At 42.5% G+C, this 19,310-nt stretch overlaps 1 protein-coding gene across 1 annotated transcript in view; it reads left to right on the forward strand.

Moving 5' to 3' along the window:
- RYR3 (ryanodine receptor 3) overlaps positions 1–19,310 on the forward strand; it is a 572,028-nt gene that overhangs the window by 430,249 nt on the left and 122,469 nt on the right. The window contains exons 44-47 of the mRNA XM_057542134.1: positions 8,053–8,233; positions 9,447–9,558; positions 12,053–12,173; positions 18,049–18,218. Coding sequence (XP_057398117.1) covers positions 8,053–8,233; positions 9,447–9,558; positions 12,053–12,173; positions 18,049–18,218 — 584 coding nt within the window. The remainder of the gene's footprint in view (positions 1–8,052; positions 8,234–9,446; positions 9,559–12,052; positions 12,174–18,048; positions 18,219–19,310) is intronic.

The raw sequence follows: 19,310 nt of genomic DNA on the forward strand, positions 1-19,310 counted from the left end.
TATAATAAGGTGTGGAGTAAGGTAGGGACAGAGTGATAGAGGATTTCACGAGGGGAAGCTCACATCCTGTTGAGATCAGAAAAAGCCTCCTGGGGGAGGTGATATTAGAGATGAGCTTTGAAGGGTCAGATTTCCAGATGCAGAGATGCAGGAGAGGTGATCCAGGTAGGGAGAAGCTTGAACAGTGGCCTGAGAGCTAAAGCACACATGCTCAGGAAACACAGTGATTGGCTGATCTAGAGGATAGATACATGGTTGACAGTGGTAAGAGATGAGGTTTAAAAGATAGGTAGGCAGCTATACTAGGGAGAATCTAAATGCTAAGCTGAAGAGTTTTGTCTTGATTCAGTGTGCAGAGAACTGGGAAAATTTTTATCAGAAGAGAGATTGGTGGCAATCACTGGGAACTTCTGTGCCCAGGTTAGGATAATGAGTTTCTGAATTATAATGGTGGTGATGGGAATGGGATGGAGGAGATCAGCTGGAAAGAAATTACAGAGACAGAATTTATAGGACTTGCTGGTGGCGATGACTCTGGTGGCTGGGCCCCGGGTATGTTGAGAGAAAAGGAACAGAAGTCACTTTGAAGCTTGGAGATTTTTTTTTTTTTCTTTTTTTTGCTGTGTTGGGTCTTCATTGCTGTGCACGGGCTTTCTCTAGTTGCGGCGAGTGGGGTCTACTCCTCCTTGCGGTGCACGGGCTTCTCATTACAGTGGCTTCTCTTGCTGCGGAGCATGGGCTCTGGAGTGCAGGGGCTTCAGTAGTTGTGGCACACAGGCTCAGTAGTTGTGGCTCACGGGCTCTAGAACACAGGCTCAGTAGTTGTGGCGCACGAGCTTAGTTGCTCCATGGCATGTGGGATCTTCCTGGACCAGGGATTGAACTCGTGTCCCTTGTCCCCTGCATTGGCAGGTGGATTCTTAACCACTGCGCCACCAGGGAAGTCCTGAAGCTTAGAGATTTAAGGGTAGGGAGAAAAGAAATAAGGATGGTCAAAAGGAGAAAATGGTTTGAGATGGAGGGTAATGAGCTTGTGTGATTCAGGTAATGATTTGCGAACCCCAAATGGAGATGCCCCTAATTGGGGTAATAGGATAGAGATCAATCAGGCAACAGATTGGGACCGAGTAGACTTGCAGGTCACCCGCAGTTGAAATGGTAGGAGTGGACTGTCACAGAGGAGAGCATGAAAGAGAGAGGGATGGCCAGTATGGAAAAAGAAAAAATTAGAATCTTGTTGAGCACCTAGAGGAGATAGAGTGGCTCAGTCACAGCAGAATGACGTGGAAGAGTTTGGGCTGGAGGATGGAGTATCTTGGGTTCAGATATGGCTCCATCACTAGCTCTGTAAATTTACGCAAGTTACTAAAACTTTCCTAGCCTCGGGGGTTTTTTGTATATAAAACAGAGATAATAACTGCATATATCTCACAGAGTTGTTGTGAGGCTTAAATGAAGTAATCCATGGAAAACTCAGATTAGCACACTGCCAGAAATGTAGTAAGCCTGCAGTTGTGTTAGTTGGCATTGTTATTGTGATCCTTACAAGAGTATTAGGGCATTTGAAATGGGAAGACTCTCATAAACGGATTCCTTGGGATCTCAAAGCTCTTTGTCTTTACATCTTTATTTCAAAGTCTTTATATCTAAGAGGTGATTAAAAAGGACTTCCCGGCCACTTTTGTGGCCTCTGCTCAGCAGTGAAAGATGAAGGTGTTATGGGTGATCATGATAGATAACGGGGGTGGTTATGGTGGGTGATGGTGATGGTGGGGGTGGGTTGGTGGTAGGTGGTGATGATGGATGAGTCATAGTGAGGGTAGTAATAGTGGGTAGTGATTGGTGATGACAGTGATGATGGGATATGATGGTTGAGTGGTAGCCATCGTGGGTTTTGTGAGGTGATCAAGGTGAGTGCTGGTTAGTGATGGTAAGTGTGGTGATGATGTTTCGTGGGTAGTGGTGAGTGATGGTAGGGGTGGTCATAGTGGGTGACGGTAGTGGTGGTGGTATATGATGGCTGGGTGGCAGACGGTCATAGTGGGTTATAGGGGTGACTGTGGTAGGTGGTAGTGCGTGGTGAGGATGGTGGCGGTGGTAATAACAGCCAGCACTTAGCATTTTCATGTGCCGGGCATGGTTCAAAGCACTTTTATATGTATTAACTTATTCATTTGATGCAACAATCCAATGAGTTAGATACAGTTATCTTCATCATTTTATGGATAAACACCCCTATGCTGAGAGAGATTAAGTACCTTTCCTGGAGTCACACAGCTAGTAAGGCTTTTCCTAAGATTTGAACCAGAGCAGTTTGACTCCAGAGACCAAACTGTACTCAAACCATTATGTAGTATTGCCTTGATAACACTTTCTTCCTAATGAACAAGGAGAAATAGCATTTCCTCCTTTGAGCTGATCAATAATTGTGGAATTATTTAATTTCTGTTTGGTGCTAATGTTTAAAAAAAATTTTTGTTAAAGGCAAATCAAAAGCTCTTGCTAAGAGGGAGGGGATATGGGGATATATGTATACATATAGTTGATTCATTTTGTTGTACAGCAGAAACTAACACAACATTGTAAAGCAGTTTTACTCCAATAAAGATGTTAAAAAAAAGTAAAAAATAAAAAAAAAGCTCTTGCTATATCAAAATAATAGAATTAGAAAATTCTTTCTAACATTATTTTACTAGTTTCTATTAAAGTTGGTGTTAAATCTTCTTAAAGAAGATTTGTCTTCAAAAGCACTTCTTAAAGCGTATCATTTTCTCCACATTATTTTTATTAGCTTGCTGGGAAGCCTTGGGTTGTGTTTAACGCTAGGAGTACTGAAGCTGACAAGTTTCTGTTAACCCAGGAGTTGCAAACTTTATAGCCAGTGTACACACAGATGTGTCTGGGTGTCTGATTAATCCCTTCCTAATGTAGTACCAAGTAGGAAAAGATTCCTTACAAATCCGCAAAAAGAAAGGAAGAGGAATTCTGTGCCTCCTTAGAGTCCTTGGAGTATTTTAGTGATATCTTCCTCAGGCTACAAGCTTATCTGTGAGGAACACAGTATGTCCTAGCTTTGCTGAATCTGTTTCCCTAGGCAGCTTGATCATCAGCGGTCATAAGCTGGGCATCCATCATGTGACATGTGAAGAGGGGTTATGAAAAGTGACAGGAGACATGCTCTAGAAGTTCTGCCCTGAAGTCACTTACAAATCAAAGCAGCAAACAGAGAAAACCCAAGTAAAACGATCAGCAACATACATACATACTAAAAACTCAACTACACCTACCTACATAGTGAGACATGTGACTGTTGGCAGGCCAGAAATGATGGTGCTTATTGGAATCTGGTGAAGTGAATATAGGAATGCCTGGGGAAGAAGGCAAATGTTAAATAACATCTTGAAGGAAGAAATGGACATAGTTTAACAGAGTAGCTGGGGGAGAGCATACTGGGGGGGTGTTGAGCTGGGAGCCATAAAACTTTTAGGATGTGTCATTTATGTCTCAATAACAATGGAGGGAAAAGTCTTTTAGGATCAAGAGTACAAAGTAGCATGTTAGCTTTGAAGGGCATAGTAGGAATGAATGCTTAAAAGAATCAGCTGGTTCGTACATTCATGTTTTTAGAGTTAGAAAAAGATGTAATAACCATTCTTCAGTGTGATTGGTACTGATGACCGGGGATGGTTAGGATTAAAATGTCTAAGACGTTCTCAAATTTATAATCCTAGGAAACGGACAGCCTTGGTCCCTGCAAACAAAGGCTGATAATTGGCCTGATGATGCAGTGATGGAGAGTCACCCTCAGCGTTCCATCTGATCATTTCAAGCCTCTACGTGAGGTTAACAAGAGGCTTGAGCATACAGGGTTAGATCATTCAGACATGAGCCCTGTTCTTATTAAATATACAGTCTAGTGAGAAAAGTAGAAACAGATACAAACAATGCATTAATTATACTTGTGTGCAATGCTTTAAGGAAGAGGATAGGGTATTTGAGAGGACTAGATCCTCTGGGGCTTCCAAGTCTAAGCTGGTCCTGAAGGATGAAGTGGAGTTACCTAGATCAAGGTTTTATGTCAAAGGAATGAGGAAGGCAAAGTTCCAGGCAAAGGAACTTAAAACAGGGATTGTGTTTAGAATAGAGAGAGTAAGAAAAGCGATGGGCGGAAGGTAATATCATTTCATCGTTACTAATCATCCCTGTGGTGAGAATGACTGCTTCTGGTTAAAATGAGGAGAATCATTCCATTTCCATCCAACTTCTTAGGAACATTGAAAAGAAGATCATAATGCGAAGGCAGTGTTGAGAGCCTTTGAAGAAAGGCTCTGTGAACATACACACTGCTATTAAGCTTATTATTCATGTGGAACTCCAGCAAAAACATTGCTGTAAGCCCCTGGGCAAAACTAGCTTACCTTAGATCTCTCTCTCCCTTGAAAAATGCCCTCAAGTCAGTATTCGGCTTCCCCACTGTGGATTTGGTTGGCAGTCCGACTTCCTGAGCTACAGGTAATTAGGAAGAGAATGTTCTCTCTCTTCTAATCAGGCCATCCTCTCTACCTTGTGAAGCCTTGAGAAATTCTTTTCCTTGGTCCCCTCTCCAATTAGCATCAATGGTTGCATTTCAGTTCCTTCCTATCGCAGGGTGCCCTCTGCATCCCCCACAGATGACCACAATTCAGTGATCAAGCGATGGCTTCCTGGGTCCATTGTAGCTCCAACCTAATTAGCTTAGAATTGAAGACCTGAGATTCAGATAAAATAAGGCTAATTTGGCAAATGAATTTCAATAGCAAACTCAATATAGAAATCATAGCCTAATTTTTCAAATTCTTTTGGACATTGTGGTCCACATTCTGTCAAATTCCATGATGCTGATCGCTTTGGCAAGAGCTAAGTTAATTTCAGTGTGCTGGTAAAGGGCTGACCCACAAGTGTTTCCATTCTGAGAACTGAAAGAATCAGAGCACAGTGTTTAAATAAGCTTGACTAACAGGGTTGGGTTTTTTCTCCATTTTTTGACACTTACAATTTCAAAGTTTTAGCTTCATTATTCTTGTAATAGAAAATGACAACTAAGAGTGTGCTACCTGATAAGTTTGGGGGGCGAACAACATTTGAAAGTAGCCAACTGTGAGTTATGTCTGTAACTAAGAATATTTGCTTTCAAATATGCTGATTATAATGGTGCTTTTCTTTAAGTATCCCTCTGTGATTAAACGCTATCATGTATAAATGCTAGGTTCACCTCATAGGAAAACATGTCCTTAAGTCTTAGCATCACCTCTTTATCTGAGCTCTTCTATAAACTGTACAGTATCACTCAGCCTTCTCCTTGGGTTCCTTTCCTTCCCTGATTCATTCCACCATACCATTATTGTGATTATTTTACCTTTTTTTAGCATCTCCTGAGAATTTTCTTCACATGGATTCTGGTTTAATTAAAAGCAAATTCTTTTTTGGTGTTATATTAGATGAAACCTGAAGAAAAGCTGCTTTATAAAAATTTCAGTCTCTTCTTGAAGGATTGAGCTATAAAATAGTGAATGCATGCTGATGGGCTGTATAAATTCAGTTTAATGAAATATTCTGAATCTAGTTACACAGTTCTAAAACTTACAGAGGTACATACTTTACAATCCTGAATTTTACCTGTGGTGTAGAAGGTCAAGTGATAAAAGAGGATGTCAGCAGGCCAAGCTCTTGACCAGGACTACGGATAGACTCTGCAGGGCTGTGAGACACAGCAGTGTGTTCACTTGTGAGTTTGTGTGGGCACAAGTTAGTTTCAAATATTTGAACAGCAAGCTCAGCCCTTCTGATGCCGTGGGCATGGTGGAAGAAATCTCTGCATGTAGGTTTAAACTAATAGACTCACTCTAAAGCTAGAAGAGGCACAAGCATCTCAACAGGGCAAATGAGACCCAGTGAGACTGTGCAGGGTACATACTCACGCAGGGATTTGCTAAAAATCTGGAAGAGAAGCCAGATTTTAAGGGTTCCCATTCGAATGCTTTTCTCTAAGTTGATTCATAAAATTTTTCATCAAACAGAACTTAAACTCCTGTGATAGTTTTAAAATATATCTATAAATTCTTCCATGCTCCTTCTTCCAAAAGACGGAGGCTGCTTCTTCTCCCTTTGAGTGTGAGCTGGACTCAGTGAATCACTTCTCATGAATAGGATATGGCAGGTGACAGTATGTGACAAAGTTGTAAAAGGTACTGCAGCTTGGGCTTCCCTGTGGCGCAGTGGTTGAGAATCTGCCTGCTAATGCAGGGGACACGGGTTCGAGCCCTGATCTGGGAAGATCCCACATGCTGCGGAGCAACTGGGCCCGTGAGCCACAACTACTGAGCCTGCGCGTCTGGAGCCTGTGCTCCGCAACAGGAGAGGCCACGATAGTGAGAGGCCCGCGCACCGCGATGAAGAGTGGCCCCTGCTTGCCGCAACTAGAGAAAGCCCTCACACAGAAACGAAGACCCAACACAGCCATAAATAAATAAATAAATAAATACATATACTCCACATACTCAAAAATTTCATGATTCAATTTAAAAAAGAAAAAAAAAAGGTACTGCAGCTTCTGCCTTACCCTCTCTCTTGGATCCTTTGCTCTGTGGGAAGCCAGCTGGCATGTCATGAGAACACTCAAGGAGCCCTATGGAGAGGTCGCATGGTGAGGAACTGAGGCCTCCTGCCAACAGCCATGTGAGTGAGTGTGGAAGCTGATACTCCACGTCCAGTCAAGCCTTCAGAAGACTGCAGCGCTGGCTGACATTCTTACTGCAACCTCATGGGAGATCCCAAGCCAGGACCACCTCACTTAGTGACTCCCGAATTCCTGACTACAGAAACTGTGAAATAATAGTTACTGCCTTAACCTGCTAAGATTGGAGGAAATTTTTAATACAAGAATAAATAATATTACAACAGCATATCAATATGCTATCTATTATAGAGCTCAATCCTCTAATAATATCTAATGATTTTATTAAAAAGTTTTCCTTTAGGCTTCATCCAATATACAACATCAAAAAGTCTTGTCTTTGAGGCTTATTAGCCCAGGGATAAATTCTTAGACACAAATTAAGTTGTCGCCTGAGACACTGAGACAGAAAGTGTGTTTCATGAAATTGTTTGAACAAGCTGTAAAACTACTTTTGATTATAAATATTGGCTCTGAGAAGCATTGGCTATCCCTCTCTACATGTGATAGTTCACTGCTTAATTACTTCTTTGGGAAATGATACCCTGTCTTAGTTGTCTACGGTTCTTCCAAAGAAAAATACCAGCAAAATACAATTGTCCAACCTTTAGCTCCCCACAGAGCTAGTCTAAGAATAACCAAGAAAACTTTACCAAGTAGATTCTCACCTGGATAAATGATTTCAGAAATGCCCTGAGGTACATCCCCACCTGGTTGTTCTGGGGTATGTATTAGACTCTGAGAGAAGACAGCTCAGGAGCTAGCATGTCACTTCTCCAGATGTTAATTGAGGCACTCCTGCTTGAGTTACCATCTTACCTCCTTTCAAGGAAGGAAGGAAATACCTATTAAGCACCCCTCAGGGAGTTAATAAAGAGGTAAAGTCACTTGTGAATTAATCAGTAATCCATGGCAGACTCAGTAGTGTATTTCTTGCCCTCTGAGGACCTAAATATAGTGAAATAATGTGAATAGCACAAAATCCTGAACTGAAAAGTAAGACTGTTCTATATCAGTTAATTGTAATACTTCAAATAAATAGAGTCTGACGTAATTTATCGAAGCTCCCCTTTCTCTGCATCAGTATTACCTCCTAATCTTAAGAGTATGTGACAAGATCCATCAAATACTGTTCTCCCAGCCTCGTCAATTAGAAATCAAATCTGGGGGAATTCCCTTGCGGTCCAGTGGTTAGGACTCTGCACTGTCACTGCTGAGGACATGGGTTCAATCCCTGGTCTGGGAACCAAGATCCCACAAGTCACCTGGCGTGGCCAAAAAGAAATCAATTCCGGGGTTGTTCTCTCCAATGAGACGGTAATAATGCTTCTTTCCCTTAGGTGAAAGTGTGGAAGAAAACGCTAGCGTCGTGGTCAAGCTGCTCATCAGACGCCCCGAGTGCTTCGGCCCGGCCCTGCGGGGTGAAGGAGGAAATGGTCTATTGGCGGCCATGCAAGGCGCCATTAAGATCTCCGAGAACCCAGCCCTCGACCTCCCCTCGCAGGGGTACAAGAGAGAAGTGTAAGTGAATGAATTGCCTCCTCACCCCCATATGGTTGGTGAGCTCTGAAATATTCTCAGTACACGCATGATAGAGCAAACGTCCATAACCTCCCCCTGGTAGAGAAAGCACAGGCTCTTTGCAGTTGTGGCTCAGGCATTTTAGATCACTTTGTCAAGCTTGTTGTTATCTTGACTCCCAGTAAGCCTAGTGATCAGTATCATCTTCACCCCTCTCCATTTCTCCTACTCCACTCAGGCCAATTGGCAAATGGAGGAGTCAGCAAGCTCTTTCAGCCCTCACTGCGCCTCCCTGTGGCATCCCGATGGGAGGAAGCTGTATCCAGGCTAAGGGGCCTGGACCAACAGGGTTCCAGTCACTGTCTAATCCCAGCCCGTTCCCTTCAGTATGTTGAACCTTGGTGTCCCATCTCATACCTCACTTTTAAGAAAGAGCGAGTACCCTCCACTCCCTCTTCTCAAAGTGTTTGATTTGATTCCTTAGGTAAAAAGAAAGCTGCAGAATGTGAAAAATCACAGCACTAAAAATCTTGGTATTTAATGGTTAAAGACATAGTTAGTACATTATCAGATTGCCTCGTGACCTTCCTTTCATTATGTCTTGTGAACATTTCCCTTTTATTGCAGCCTCTAGATTAGACCCCAGAACCTAGAGATGGGATATAACTCAGCAGAGGTAACTTTGCAGCCAGTGACTCCTTTTTTTTTTGAGGCGGGAGGTCATTAGTTCTGGTAGATGATCTGGTAGAGTTAGATAGAACCCCAAACATAAACTGTCCTAAATTTCTCATGTAAAATGAGAAATACTGAGGCCCAGAGTCAAATAGCTTGTTAGCAGCAGGGCCAGGACCCGGACTTGACCCTTCTGACTTCTTGTCCAATGTGCTTTCCATGTCTATTAAGGAAGGAAAAGGGAAGGAATGGTTGGTGGGAGCTTTGGGGGTCACAGTGCAGCTCCACGAGTATGTGTGGTCTGCATGATCCGTTCATGTCAGTAAAGTTCATGGGACCCTAGGAATGTCATCAACAAATATTTGGGTCCCTCGAGCTTGGTGAGTTAAACCACCTCATTGACAACTAGAGGGAGAGAAGGAGCCCAATGGAAAGGATGCGTGTTGCCCAGGGTGAGCAGAGAAAGTGTTTCCATATCGTGTCTAAAACATGGCCCCACCTGCCAGGCTTCCTACACCTCCTTGTGTTGGTTCTCTCTCAGCAGCACGGAGGACCATGAAGATGAAGAAGAGATTGTGCACATGGGCAATGCAATTATGTCATTTTATTCGGCTCTTATAGATCTGCTGGGCCGCTGTGCTCCTGAAATGCACGTAAGTGATGGGTTCCCAGGGAGCAGATTTGGGGGGCTTGAACCAGGAACACTGTAGATTTCATGAATGTCATTTCTTCTTCTGACTCTGGCATTTGTGAACATGCCTTTCTCTCTGTTGCTTTTAGCCAACATCAAAAGTAGTTTCCATCTCTCGTACCTGATTCTATAGTTTTCTAAGGAATGACTCCTGGGAAGATATCTGCGTTGTGTGATTTCTCTGTGACACTAATAGGGCGTATCTGATACATATTCTGTTTCAAAAGCCTCCCAAAACCATGTTTTCCTATGCCTCAACTTGGTCAAAATATGACCAGCTTGACTTCTTGATTGTACATGGAAAATCCTTTCTTGACAACCATGGTGTCAGGCATCAGGAAGGTAGTCATGGTTCATGTTTGCTTATTTCCCAGAGGTAAGCTTTACAGACATACTAAAAAAAATGTTTCTATTTTTATGGGATGTCTTCTCAGACGTCCAGTTTTGAACTAAAAAGTTATGTTTTCACCTTCCTTTTTTCATCTCTCCTGGGGGTGGAGAAAGAGATAGGCCTTATTTCTCATGAAGACTCACATCATAAGTGAGAGAGGAAATAATTGCTTCTTGTAGGAAAACAGAAAAGATAGCTTTTTATATTTAAAAAAATACTTGGTTAACTCTTTAAAAGAACTGTTTGATTTGCTCATTCAGGGCTCAGGTGCCTGCCTCTCTCCGCAGTGCTCACTGCATTTGGATTATGTCAGAGCGTCTCCTAAAAGTACTTGCAATGCAGATTGGGATGACATAAACAGTGGTTTCTGGTATTGATGAGGTTATATATTTGGTCACTGCCAAGATAACACTGGATATGTTGTATTTGTTTAATGCTAATGAAAGAATCAATTAAAGTAGTGGCTTTCAAACTTTCTTTCTGGCCAAAAAAAAAAAAATTTATTTTGATCATAGTAAGAAATACAATTTACATTGCAACCTAGTATACATATATTCCAGAAACAAAGTTTATCCTTACTATGGATAATGCACTCTAATATTTTCTATTCTATACTCATTTATTTCATGCTTTTTAATGCTGGTGACAATCCACTAAATGATTTTACAGCCCACTAATTGGTCATGACTACAGTTTGAAAGACATTGCATTAAAGCATTCACTCTTATCTTTCTTCCAGTATGTCATGGTCTTATCTAATAAATGATGTAGCCTGTTTGCAAATCCATCTACAAGTGTTTAGGGAAACTTCCAGTATGGAAGAATCTAGGATAAAAGTACTGTGGAGAGGAGAAAGTCTAAATCTTCAAAGCGAGGCTGGTCAGATTTCTTAGCTTAGTATTCCAGTTCCTACTGTGGAACTTGTACCTTACCCACATAGACCCATCTTGCCATTTCTGTGCCCTTAAACAAATAAAGGAAACTTGAAAGGGGGCTAGGGAAGTACTAGGGTGTCCTACAGTCTTGGGGCAGGCTGTCATTTCCCCAGATCACTTCAAAAAGTAATCTGTAATCACTTCAAAAAGCAGGTTACACCGTTTGCCTAGTCTCGGGAAGACAGGCAGCATGGGATAGCTAAGTCATCAGAGCCCCACTAGGAAGGCGTTTCCTCCTTGCTTGCTGCCCCTCAGATTCAATACCTTATAAACACACACACACACACACACACACACACACACACACACACACTTCTCCCCTGGCCCCTCCTCTGTTAGTGAGGGGGAGGGGCGATGCCGTCATCACTGACGGCCTCCCCTCTGCCCACAGGAATGAGAGGTGGCAGCTAGGGTCACACACAGATGTTCTCCTGTCTCCAGTCCTTCAAGCATTATGTCTCAGCATGTCATCCAGCTCCCTCCTGGGTAGAGTCTATCCTGAGCTCATGACAGTTCCATTGCTGGCTAAGAGCCTGTGCCCAGAAGCGCACCTGCTGCCCCCAGATCCAAGAGAATGTGCACCTGTACATCCCACCCGTGGCCATAGGATCAGGTTATCCGTCCCCGGATAACTCCCTTGAGAGGTCCACGTTCTCTCTGACATCCTCTACACCCCTTTTATTGCCTTAGTCCCAGCATTAATCAAACTTTTAGGAAATCGAAATTCCTAAGTCATTTCTACATTTAGCAGAATTCCAGGGTCTGGAATCGTGGCCACGTTGTCACCACTCCTGTCATAGCCACCAAGAGCTCCTGGTATTGCAGTCACACTGAGGACAGGCTGCACCTTCACTGCTGAGACTTGATGCCAAAATGGCATGACCATTGCTGTCGCGGCAAAGGAACACACTAGCCCTCCTTGGCCAGAGTCATTCCCTCAGTAGCACCTCTTCTAGAAAATCAAGAGAAAGCTCCTCTTCTTCCTGTGGTCACACGTGTCTAGAACAATTAGGGAAACAGAAGTGTACCCACCCCATGCCCCTGACAAGGAGAACCATTTTACTGCCCCAGGTTTGTGGAGCGGGAGTGTGCGAACCTCATTTATCTTACTCTCCAAATCTCCCTTGCAGCTTATCCAGACAGGAAAGGGGGAGGCCATCCGGATCAGGTCCATCCTGCGCTCCCTGGTCCCCACCGAGGACTTGGTTGGAATCATCAGCATCCCCTTGAAACTGCCCTCCCTGAACAAAGGTAAGGGAAGCTGCTGGAGGCTGAGCCCTGCTGGTCTCCCCAGGGCCTCCTGCGCACAGCAGGACTCCATCTTCAGTGCAGGGCTCCTCCCAGCCTCCTACTGCGGGGCAGGCTGCACAGGCGAAGTATCTTGCTCTTCTTCTGGTGTTGAGGAGTCCTCTCCTGCCAGCTCCAGCCGGCTGCTGTCTCCCCTGCTCCCCTGCGTTGAGACTCCCGTACCGCATTTCCTATAAGTACGGCTAGTCCAGACCTCGCTGTCTTCTGAACTCCAGCCCTCTGGAAGGAGGCTGATGGATTGGAACCAATGAGATCTCTCACCAGACCTTCCTTCTCCTTTGCCTCTGTGCCCCCAGCTTGTGCAGCCAGCCAGAGCAACAAAAGGATAGGGTCTGACCCAGGCTCCCCTGCACCGCAGTACTATGTACCTCGCAGCCATGGATCATATAGAGTTTTCCCCCCGTGCTACATGTGACATTGGGCATCAGTCCTTATTAACTTTACAAAACCTGTACTCTCCCAAAAGCACACAGGTTCTCCATGTCACTCCACCTGCTATCCAGGCAGTTTCCTCTTAGCCGACGGAAGAATTGAAAAGATAGCATGATTTTGTTACAGAGTTTCCCAAAACTAGTGCTCCAAGGAACATTTTTATAAAAGATATTAATTGGTGTACATGTCAACAAGGGGTTTGCAGTCAGTCACTTTGGGGAATCTATAGAATATATCACATTTTTTCCATCCTTATTGAGATATAACTGACATATAATGTTATATAAGTTTAAGGTGTACAGTGTTATGATTTGATATTGCAAAATGTTTACCAAAATAAGGTTAGTTCATGCATACTTCACCTCACATAATTACCATTTGTTGTTGTTGTTGTTACGGTGAGAACATTTAAGTTCTACTCTCATAGTAACTTTCACATATACAATACAGTATTGTTAACTATGGTCACCATGCTATACATTAGATCCCCAAAACTTATTCATCTTATAACTGAAAGTTTGTACCCTTTGGCCAACATCTTCCATTTCTCTCACTTCCCCCAACATGGGGTAACCATGAATCTACTCTCTGTTTCTATGAGTTCAATTATTTTAGATTTGACATATAAGTGAGATTATACAATACTTGTCTTTCTCTGTCTTATTTCACTTAGCATTATACCTTCAAGATCCATCCATGTTGTTGCAAATGGCAGGATTTCCTTCTTTTTATGGCTAAATAATATTCCTTTGTGTGTGTTTGTGTGTGTCTGTATATATGTGTATACATACCACATTTTCTTTATCTATTTATCTATGGACACTTAGACTATTTTATTTCTGTATCTTGGCTATTGTGAGTAATGTTGCAGTAAACATAAGGATGCAGATATCTCTTTGAGATAGTGATTCCATTTCCTTTGGCTATATATCCAGAAGAGAGATTGCTGGATCATTTGGTTGTTCTATTTATAATTTTTCTGAGGAACCTCAACACTGTTTGCCATATTAGCTGCACCAATTTATATTCCCACCAACAATGCACAAAGATCTCCTTTTCTCCATATCCTCACCAGCATTTGTTATCCCTTGGTTTTTTGTTTTTGTTTTTTATAATAACCATTCGACAGGTGTGAGGTGATATCTCATTGTGGTTTTGATTTGCATTTCCCTGATGGTTAGTGATGTTGAGCATCTTTTCACGTACTTGTTGGCCATTTGCATGTCTTGGGAAAATGTCTATTTGGGTCCTTTGCCCGTTTTAAATCAGATTATTTGTTTTTGTTTTTGCTGTTGAGTTTTTTAGTTCCTTATATATTTTGTATATTAACTCCTTGTTAGATATATGGTTTGCAAATATTTTCTCATTCTGTAGGTTGTCTTCTCATTTTCTTGATTGTTTCTTTTGTTATACAGAAGTTTTTTAGTTTAATGTAGTCCCACTTGTCAATACTTGCTTTTGGTGTCATATCCAGAAAAATCATTGCCAAGACCCTGTCAAGGAGCTTACCCACTATGTTTTCTTCTATGTTTCCAGAATTTTTCAGTTTCTTCTGGGTTATCCAATTTGTTAGCATATAAGTGTTCATAGTAGTCTCTTCTGATCCTTTCTATTTGTGTGTTATCAGTTGTAATGTCTCTTCTTTCATTTATAATTTTATTTATTTGAGTCTTCTCTCTTTTTCTTGGTAAGTCTAGTTAAAGGCTTGTCAATTCTGTTTATCTTTTCAAAAAGTCAACTATTAGTTTTGTTGATAATTTTTATTGTTTTCTATTCTCAGTTCGTTTATTTCTGCTCTGATCTTTCTTATTTCCTTCCTTACAGTATTAGAGTATTCTGGATCTGACTATATACTTAGCTTTAACAATGTGTGATATATTTTCATATTTTTTCATGTTATTAATTACTATCCCTTCATTTCAGTTTGAAGAACTCCTTTCAGCATTTCTTATAAGTGAGGCCTAGTGGTGATGAATTCCCCCCACTTTTATTTGTTTGGGAAAGCATTTATCTCACCTTCATTCCTGAAATAACAATTTGCTGGGTACAGTATTCTTGGTTGGCAGTTTTCTTCTTTCAGCATTTCGAATATATCATTCCATTCTTTCCTGATCTGCAAGGTTTTGGCTGAGAAATCCACTGATAGTCTAATGGGGGTTCCCTTGCATGAAAGAAATTTTTTTCTCTTGATGATTTTAAAATTTTCTCTTTGTCTCTGACTTTAGACAGTTTTATTATACTGTGTCTTAGAGAAGATGGTTTGGGATTGAAATTTGGGAGTGACATATCAGCTTTATAAACTTGGATGTCCAAATATCTCCCCAGGTTTGGGAAGTTCTCAGCCATTATTTCTTTAAATAAGCTTTCTGCCTCTTTCTTCCTCTTTTCTCCTGGGACTCCAGTGATATCTGAATTGTTTCTCTTAATGGTGTCCCTTAAGCCCTGTAAGACCTTCTTCATTCCTATACATTCTTTTTTCTTTTTGCTCTGCTTACTGGGTAATTTCAAATTATCTGTCTCTGAGTTTACTGATTCTTCTGCTTGGTCCAGTGTGCTATTGAAGCTCTCTATTGAATTTTTCCATTCAGCCATTGTATTCTTCAGCCCCAGTATCTCTTTTCCGTTCTTTTTCATGTTTTTAATGTTCTGTTCTATCTCTTGTTGAACTTATCATTTTGTTCTTGTATTGTTTTCTCTGTATTAAGCTGTTTATCTGGATTCTCTTGTAGCACTCTAAGCATGTTTAGAATAATTATTTTGAATTCTTTGACAGGCAATTCATGTATCTCCATTTCTTTGAGTTCAGTTACTAGAAGTTTACTGTGTTCTTTTTGTGCTGTCACGTTTCCCTTATTCTTCATGATTCCTGTAGCCTCGCATAGGTATCTGTGCCTTTGAAGAAGCAGTCACCTCTTCCAGACGTTATGGACTGACTTTGGTAAAGAAAGAGCTTCACCTTCAGGTGGGGTTCATTAAAGTGTACTGTGACCCAAGGTCTAATGGTACAGGGCACCAAGTACGGGGGTGTGCGGCAGCTTCAGGTCCAGAGGGGGCATGATGTCTTATTGACTCAGGCCACTGGGATCAACAACACTGACAACTGCATGGACCTTGGCAAGTGCTGCCTGGGGTCCGCAGTGGCTTCAAGGGCTGTTGGGGTCCTAAGCAGTGCTTCTAGGTTCTAGTAACTAGGGACCAGTGTAGGCAGTGGTGGTGGCCAGAGCCAGTGGTACACATACACTTGGCTGCAGGGACCAGCTGCAGGTGCCTGTGTAGTGGCAGAGGCCAGCTGCAGACACACACGTAGTGGCAATGGCAGGGGCCAACAGCAAAGACCAGAGCCAACTGTGGGTACACTAGCACCTGCGGAGACCCTGGCTATCAGCGTGCACTCCCGTGCCTGCAGGGTCTCGCCTGGGTGCATGCACAGCAGTGGAGGCCAGCGATGAGAGCTGGGCTGGCAGCATGCAGGTGCACAGCTGGAGTGACTAACCCTTCAGCTGAAGGGGTCTAGGTGGCATCTTGTACTTGCACGACCACAGAGGCTGGGGCAGGCTGCCAGTGCGGATTTTGGGTTCTGGCTGTTGCAGGAGAGGCACTGGGGAGAGAGTCAGGTGACTGGGCATCTGTGAACACAAATACCTGTGGGACAAAAACTGGTGAAATCTGGATTTTGTGGCGGCTGTGCTGGCTTTTGGTTTCTTCAGTGGCAGAAGCTGCTGGGTCCTCAGCAAGCAGGTCACTGGGAACCACAGTGGCTCCTACTGTGTGGCTGATACTGGTAGCCCCTGCCCTTCTTCCTTGTTCCTAGCCATCTCTAGACATCTCAGCTTTGCCAGTCTCTGGGTGGGGTGAAACCAAAGCTAGTCCTTCATGCAGTGCCCCAGAAGGCTGGGGAAGCCGATCACCCACCTCACCCTCGCTCTCTGGCAAAAGGAACTCTTTCCAGCTGAGGAGTTTCACTCTTGCCACTGCGATGCAGGCAAAATGAAGCTACCCTTCCTTCCCTTTTTGTGCACTTACTCTCAGGGTTTCTGTTCCATTCTGTTGAAGTTTCTTAAGTGGATCCCTGAGCTCTCCCAGACTGGTTTGGTTCATGGATAGGTGTTTAATTGTTGATCTTTGGGGGGGGGCAAGGCTGGGGTCTCCTACCCTCCCCCATCTTGGTGACATCATTCTTGAATATATCACATTTTATAACTTCATGAAGCACATTAAGATTATAAAGGCTCTGAGAAAACATATGATAAAGAAAATAAATGTTGAACTCAGTGTTTCCCAAACTTTTTGAACACAAAGCACTCATTAGTATCCAGTAAAAATACTGTTCTTCAGTACACCACGTGTCTGAGAGATTAATTCAGCCTCCGATGTTTGCAAACAGCTCCCCCTCGTGCTCAGGGGAGGAGAAGCAGGCAACCTCCTGTCTGGAAGGTGTCTTCTCTCCTTGCTCTCCCAGAGCCCTGCACAGGTGCCTGGGCTGCATTAGGTTCTGGGCTGGATAGCGCTAAATGTTTGCGGCTCTCAGGGTGCCTTACAAAGTACAGTATTTATATAAGCTATGACTTTAGCTTGATCATGTAGAGTTTCTCTTTCCTAGTTTTTGGTGTTAACAAAACAGTAGGAGGAAGACTTTCTTTTTTATCCTCTTTCAAGATCCTTTTTGTTCTCCAAGTCAAGAAATTTTTATTTTCTTCATGATATTTCCCCACTTTATCTTTGAACCACTCTATTAAAATAAGGTTAGAATTCTTGGATGATCTGATCTAAATTTCACCCAAATCAAATAATAGTTCCTAAATACTGAAAGAGTATTTCCTCAGTTTTGTGCTATTTATGTTACAATGGCTGTAAGCATGACACACTTTTCAATTTAATCTGCTTTACATTTTTCTCCCTCACTTTCTTCATCATTCAACAAAGCAATAAATCAAGCCCTGATTCCTGGCGTTTACCCACCAATTTCAAGCTCCCAATGTGATACCACTGAGCATGGAGTTGGACAGAGAATGCACATAGCACCCTGTTGTACTGTGCTTCCAACATACAAATACAACAGATGTAAATAACCTCAAGTATAGTTTATAGTACAATAATTAGGAAGTGGTGATCTTTGAGTACTTGTTACCTTTTAAAATATAATATACTTAATTGCAAATCATAATTTTTAATAATGGGCATATCTAATAACTGGCTCACAAAATTCCTGAAATTTTAACAGTCAGTTCTTCCAAGCCAGTATAAGCTGACTCTAGCACAACACTGTATTATTTCTAAAATTCCTGTTTCTTGTCAGGAGAACAAGCCATAGCCAGACAAGCTCTGTGTTCCATTTGAGACTGTGGAGCTAGAAAAGGGGAAATGACATTCTCTGTGTGTCTTTCAGATGGATCAGTCAGTGAACCAGATATGGCGGCCAACTTCTGCCCCGACCACAAGGCACCCATGGTGCTGTTCTTGGACCGTGTTTATGGTATAAAGGATCAAACTTTCCTGCTCCACTTGTTGGAAGTTGGATTTTTACCTGACTTAAGAGCCTCTGCCTCTTTAGATACAGTAAGTGGTTAAAATAAGAAAAATTATTTTTCCATCATTTTAAATGATTAACATTGGAATTAGAAGTGAATAGTTTCTATCTACTCACTGATTACATACTAACAGTTTGCTTTAAAGGGTGAGAAAATAGAAGAACCAAGAAATGGCAGATATGAATTTATTAGTCCAGAGACTTATGTGTAGGTAAACCGGACCTCAGATATTCAGTCTAGCTCCCTCTAGGGCAAGGCTTCCCAAGCTCAGCATTCTTTGAGGTGGGGGTGGGGAGCACCCTGTGCATCGTAGAATGTTTAAAAGCATCCCGGGCCTTTACTGGTACTACATACCCGTAGCACACCCCCCCAAAGCAATTCACCAGAGGTACCCTGGGAGACAAAATCTCCCTCACGTGAGAACTATGGCTCTGTCACTTATGAAAAAGGATGGCTGGCAGCATGATAGACTGGAAATACTCTTCATACTCTTCACTCCTTAAGTTACGTGCACTGACCATCAGGAAGGATAGTCCGAAGCTCACGGCATGACAAGATCAGTGTTAGAGGCCAAGTGCAAATCCAAGTTTGGAAGTCAAGTGTTAGGTAGGGTAATCCAACATCAAGAGACATCAAGACAGGAGGCCCCAGGAGTTAGAACACATAGATGCCGGATGCCCCAAGTCAGGATGAAGCAGAGAGATAGTGTACCAGGAGTCCTGGGTCCAAGGAGGAAAGACCAATTAGATCAGAGTAAGTTTTCAAACAAATCTTGGCCAGTTTAGGGTTGTTTTTAAAGAGCCAGTGGCATATCTTCTTGATCAGTCATAAAGTTTCTCAAAGGCTCCACCTGGTGTCCAACAGCAATAGAGGTCTGAGCACTGGTGATGGGTGGTCAGCTAACCAATATCTTAACTGGGGTGGATTCCATTTGAACTAGTTACACAGAAATGGATGGGGTCACCCAGAAATGGAAAGCAGTATGAACCCCAGTCTGAATGGGAGCTCTGTCCCTATCGGTGGCATGGAGATAAGAAATGGTATATCCATGAAGGCATTAGAGGCATATGGCTGTTTTGTAAAATTAAAACAATGCTTCCACAGCAATTTTTTGGAGGTT

The sequence above is a fragment of the Balaenoptera acutorostrata genome, chromosome 3 (assembly GCF_949987535.1).
Source record: "Balaenoptera acutorostrata chromosome 3, mBalAcu1.1, whole genome shotgun sequence".
In the NCBI taxonomy this organism is placed as follows: Eukaryota; Metazoa; Chordata; class Mammalia; order Artiodactyla; family Balaenopteridae; genus Balaenoptera; species Balaenoptera acutorostrata.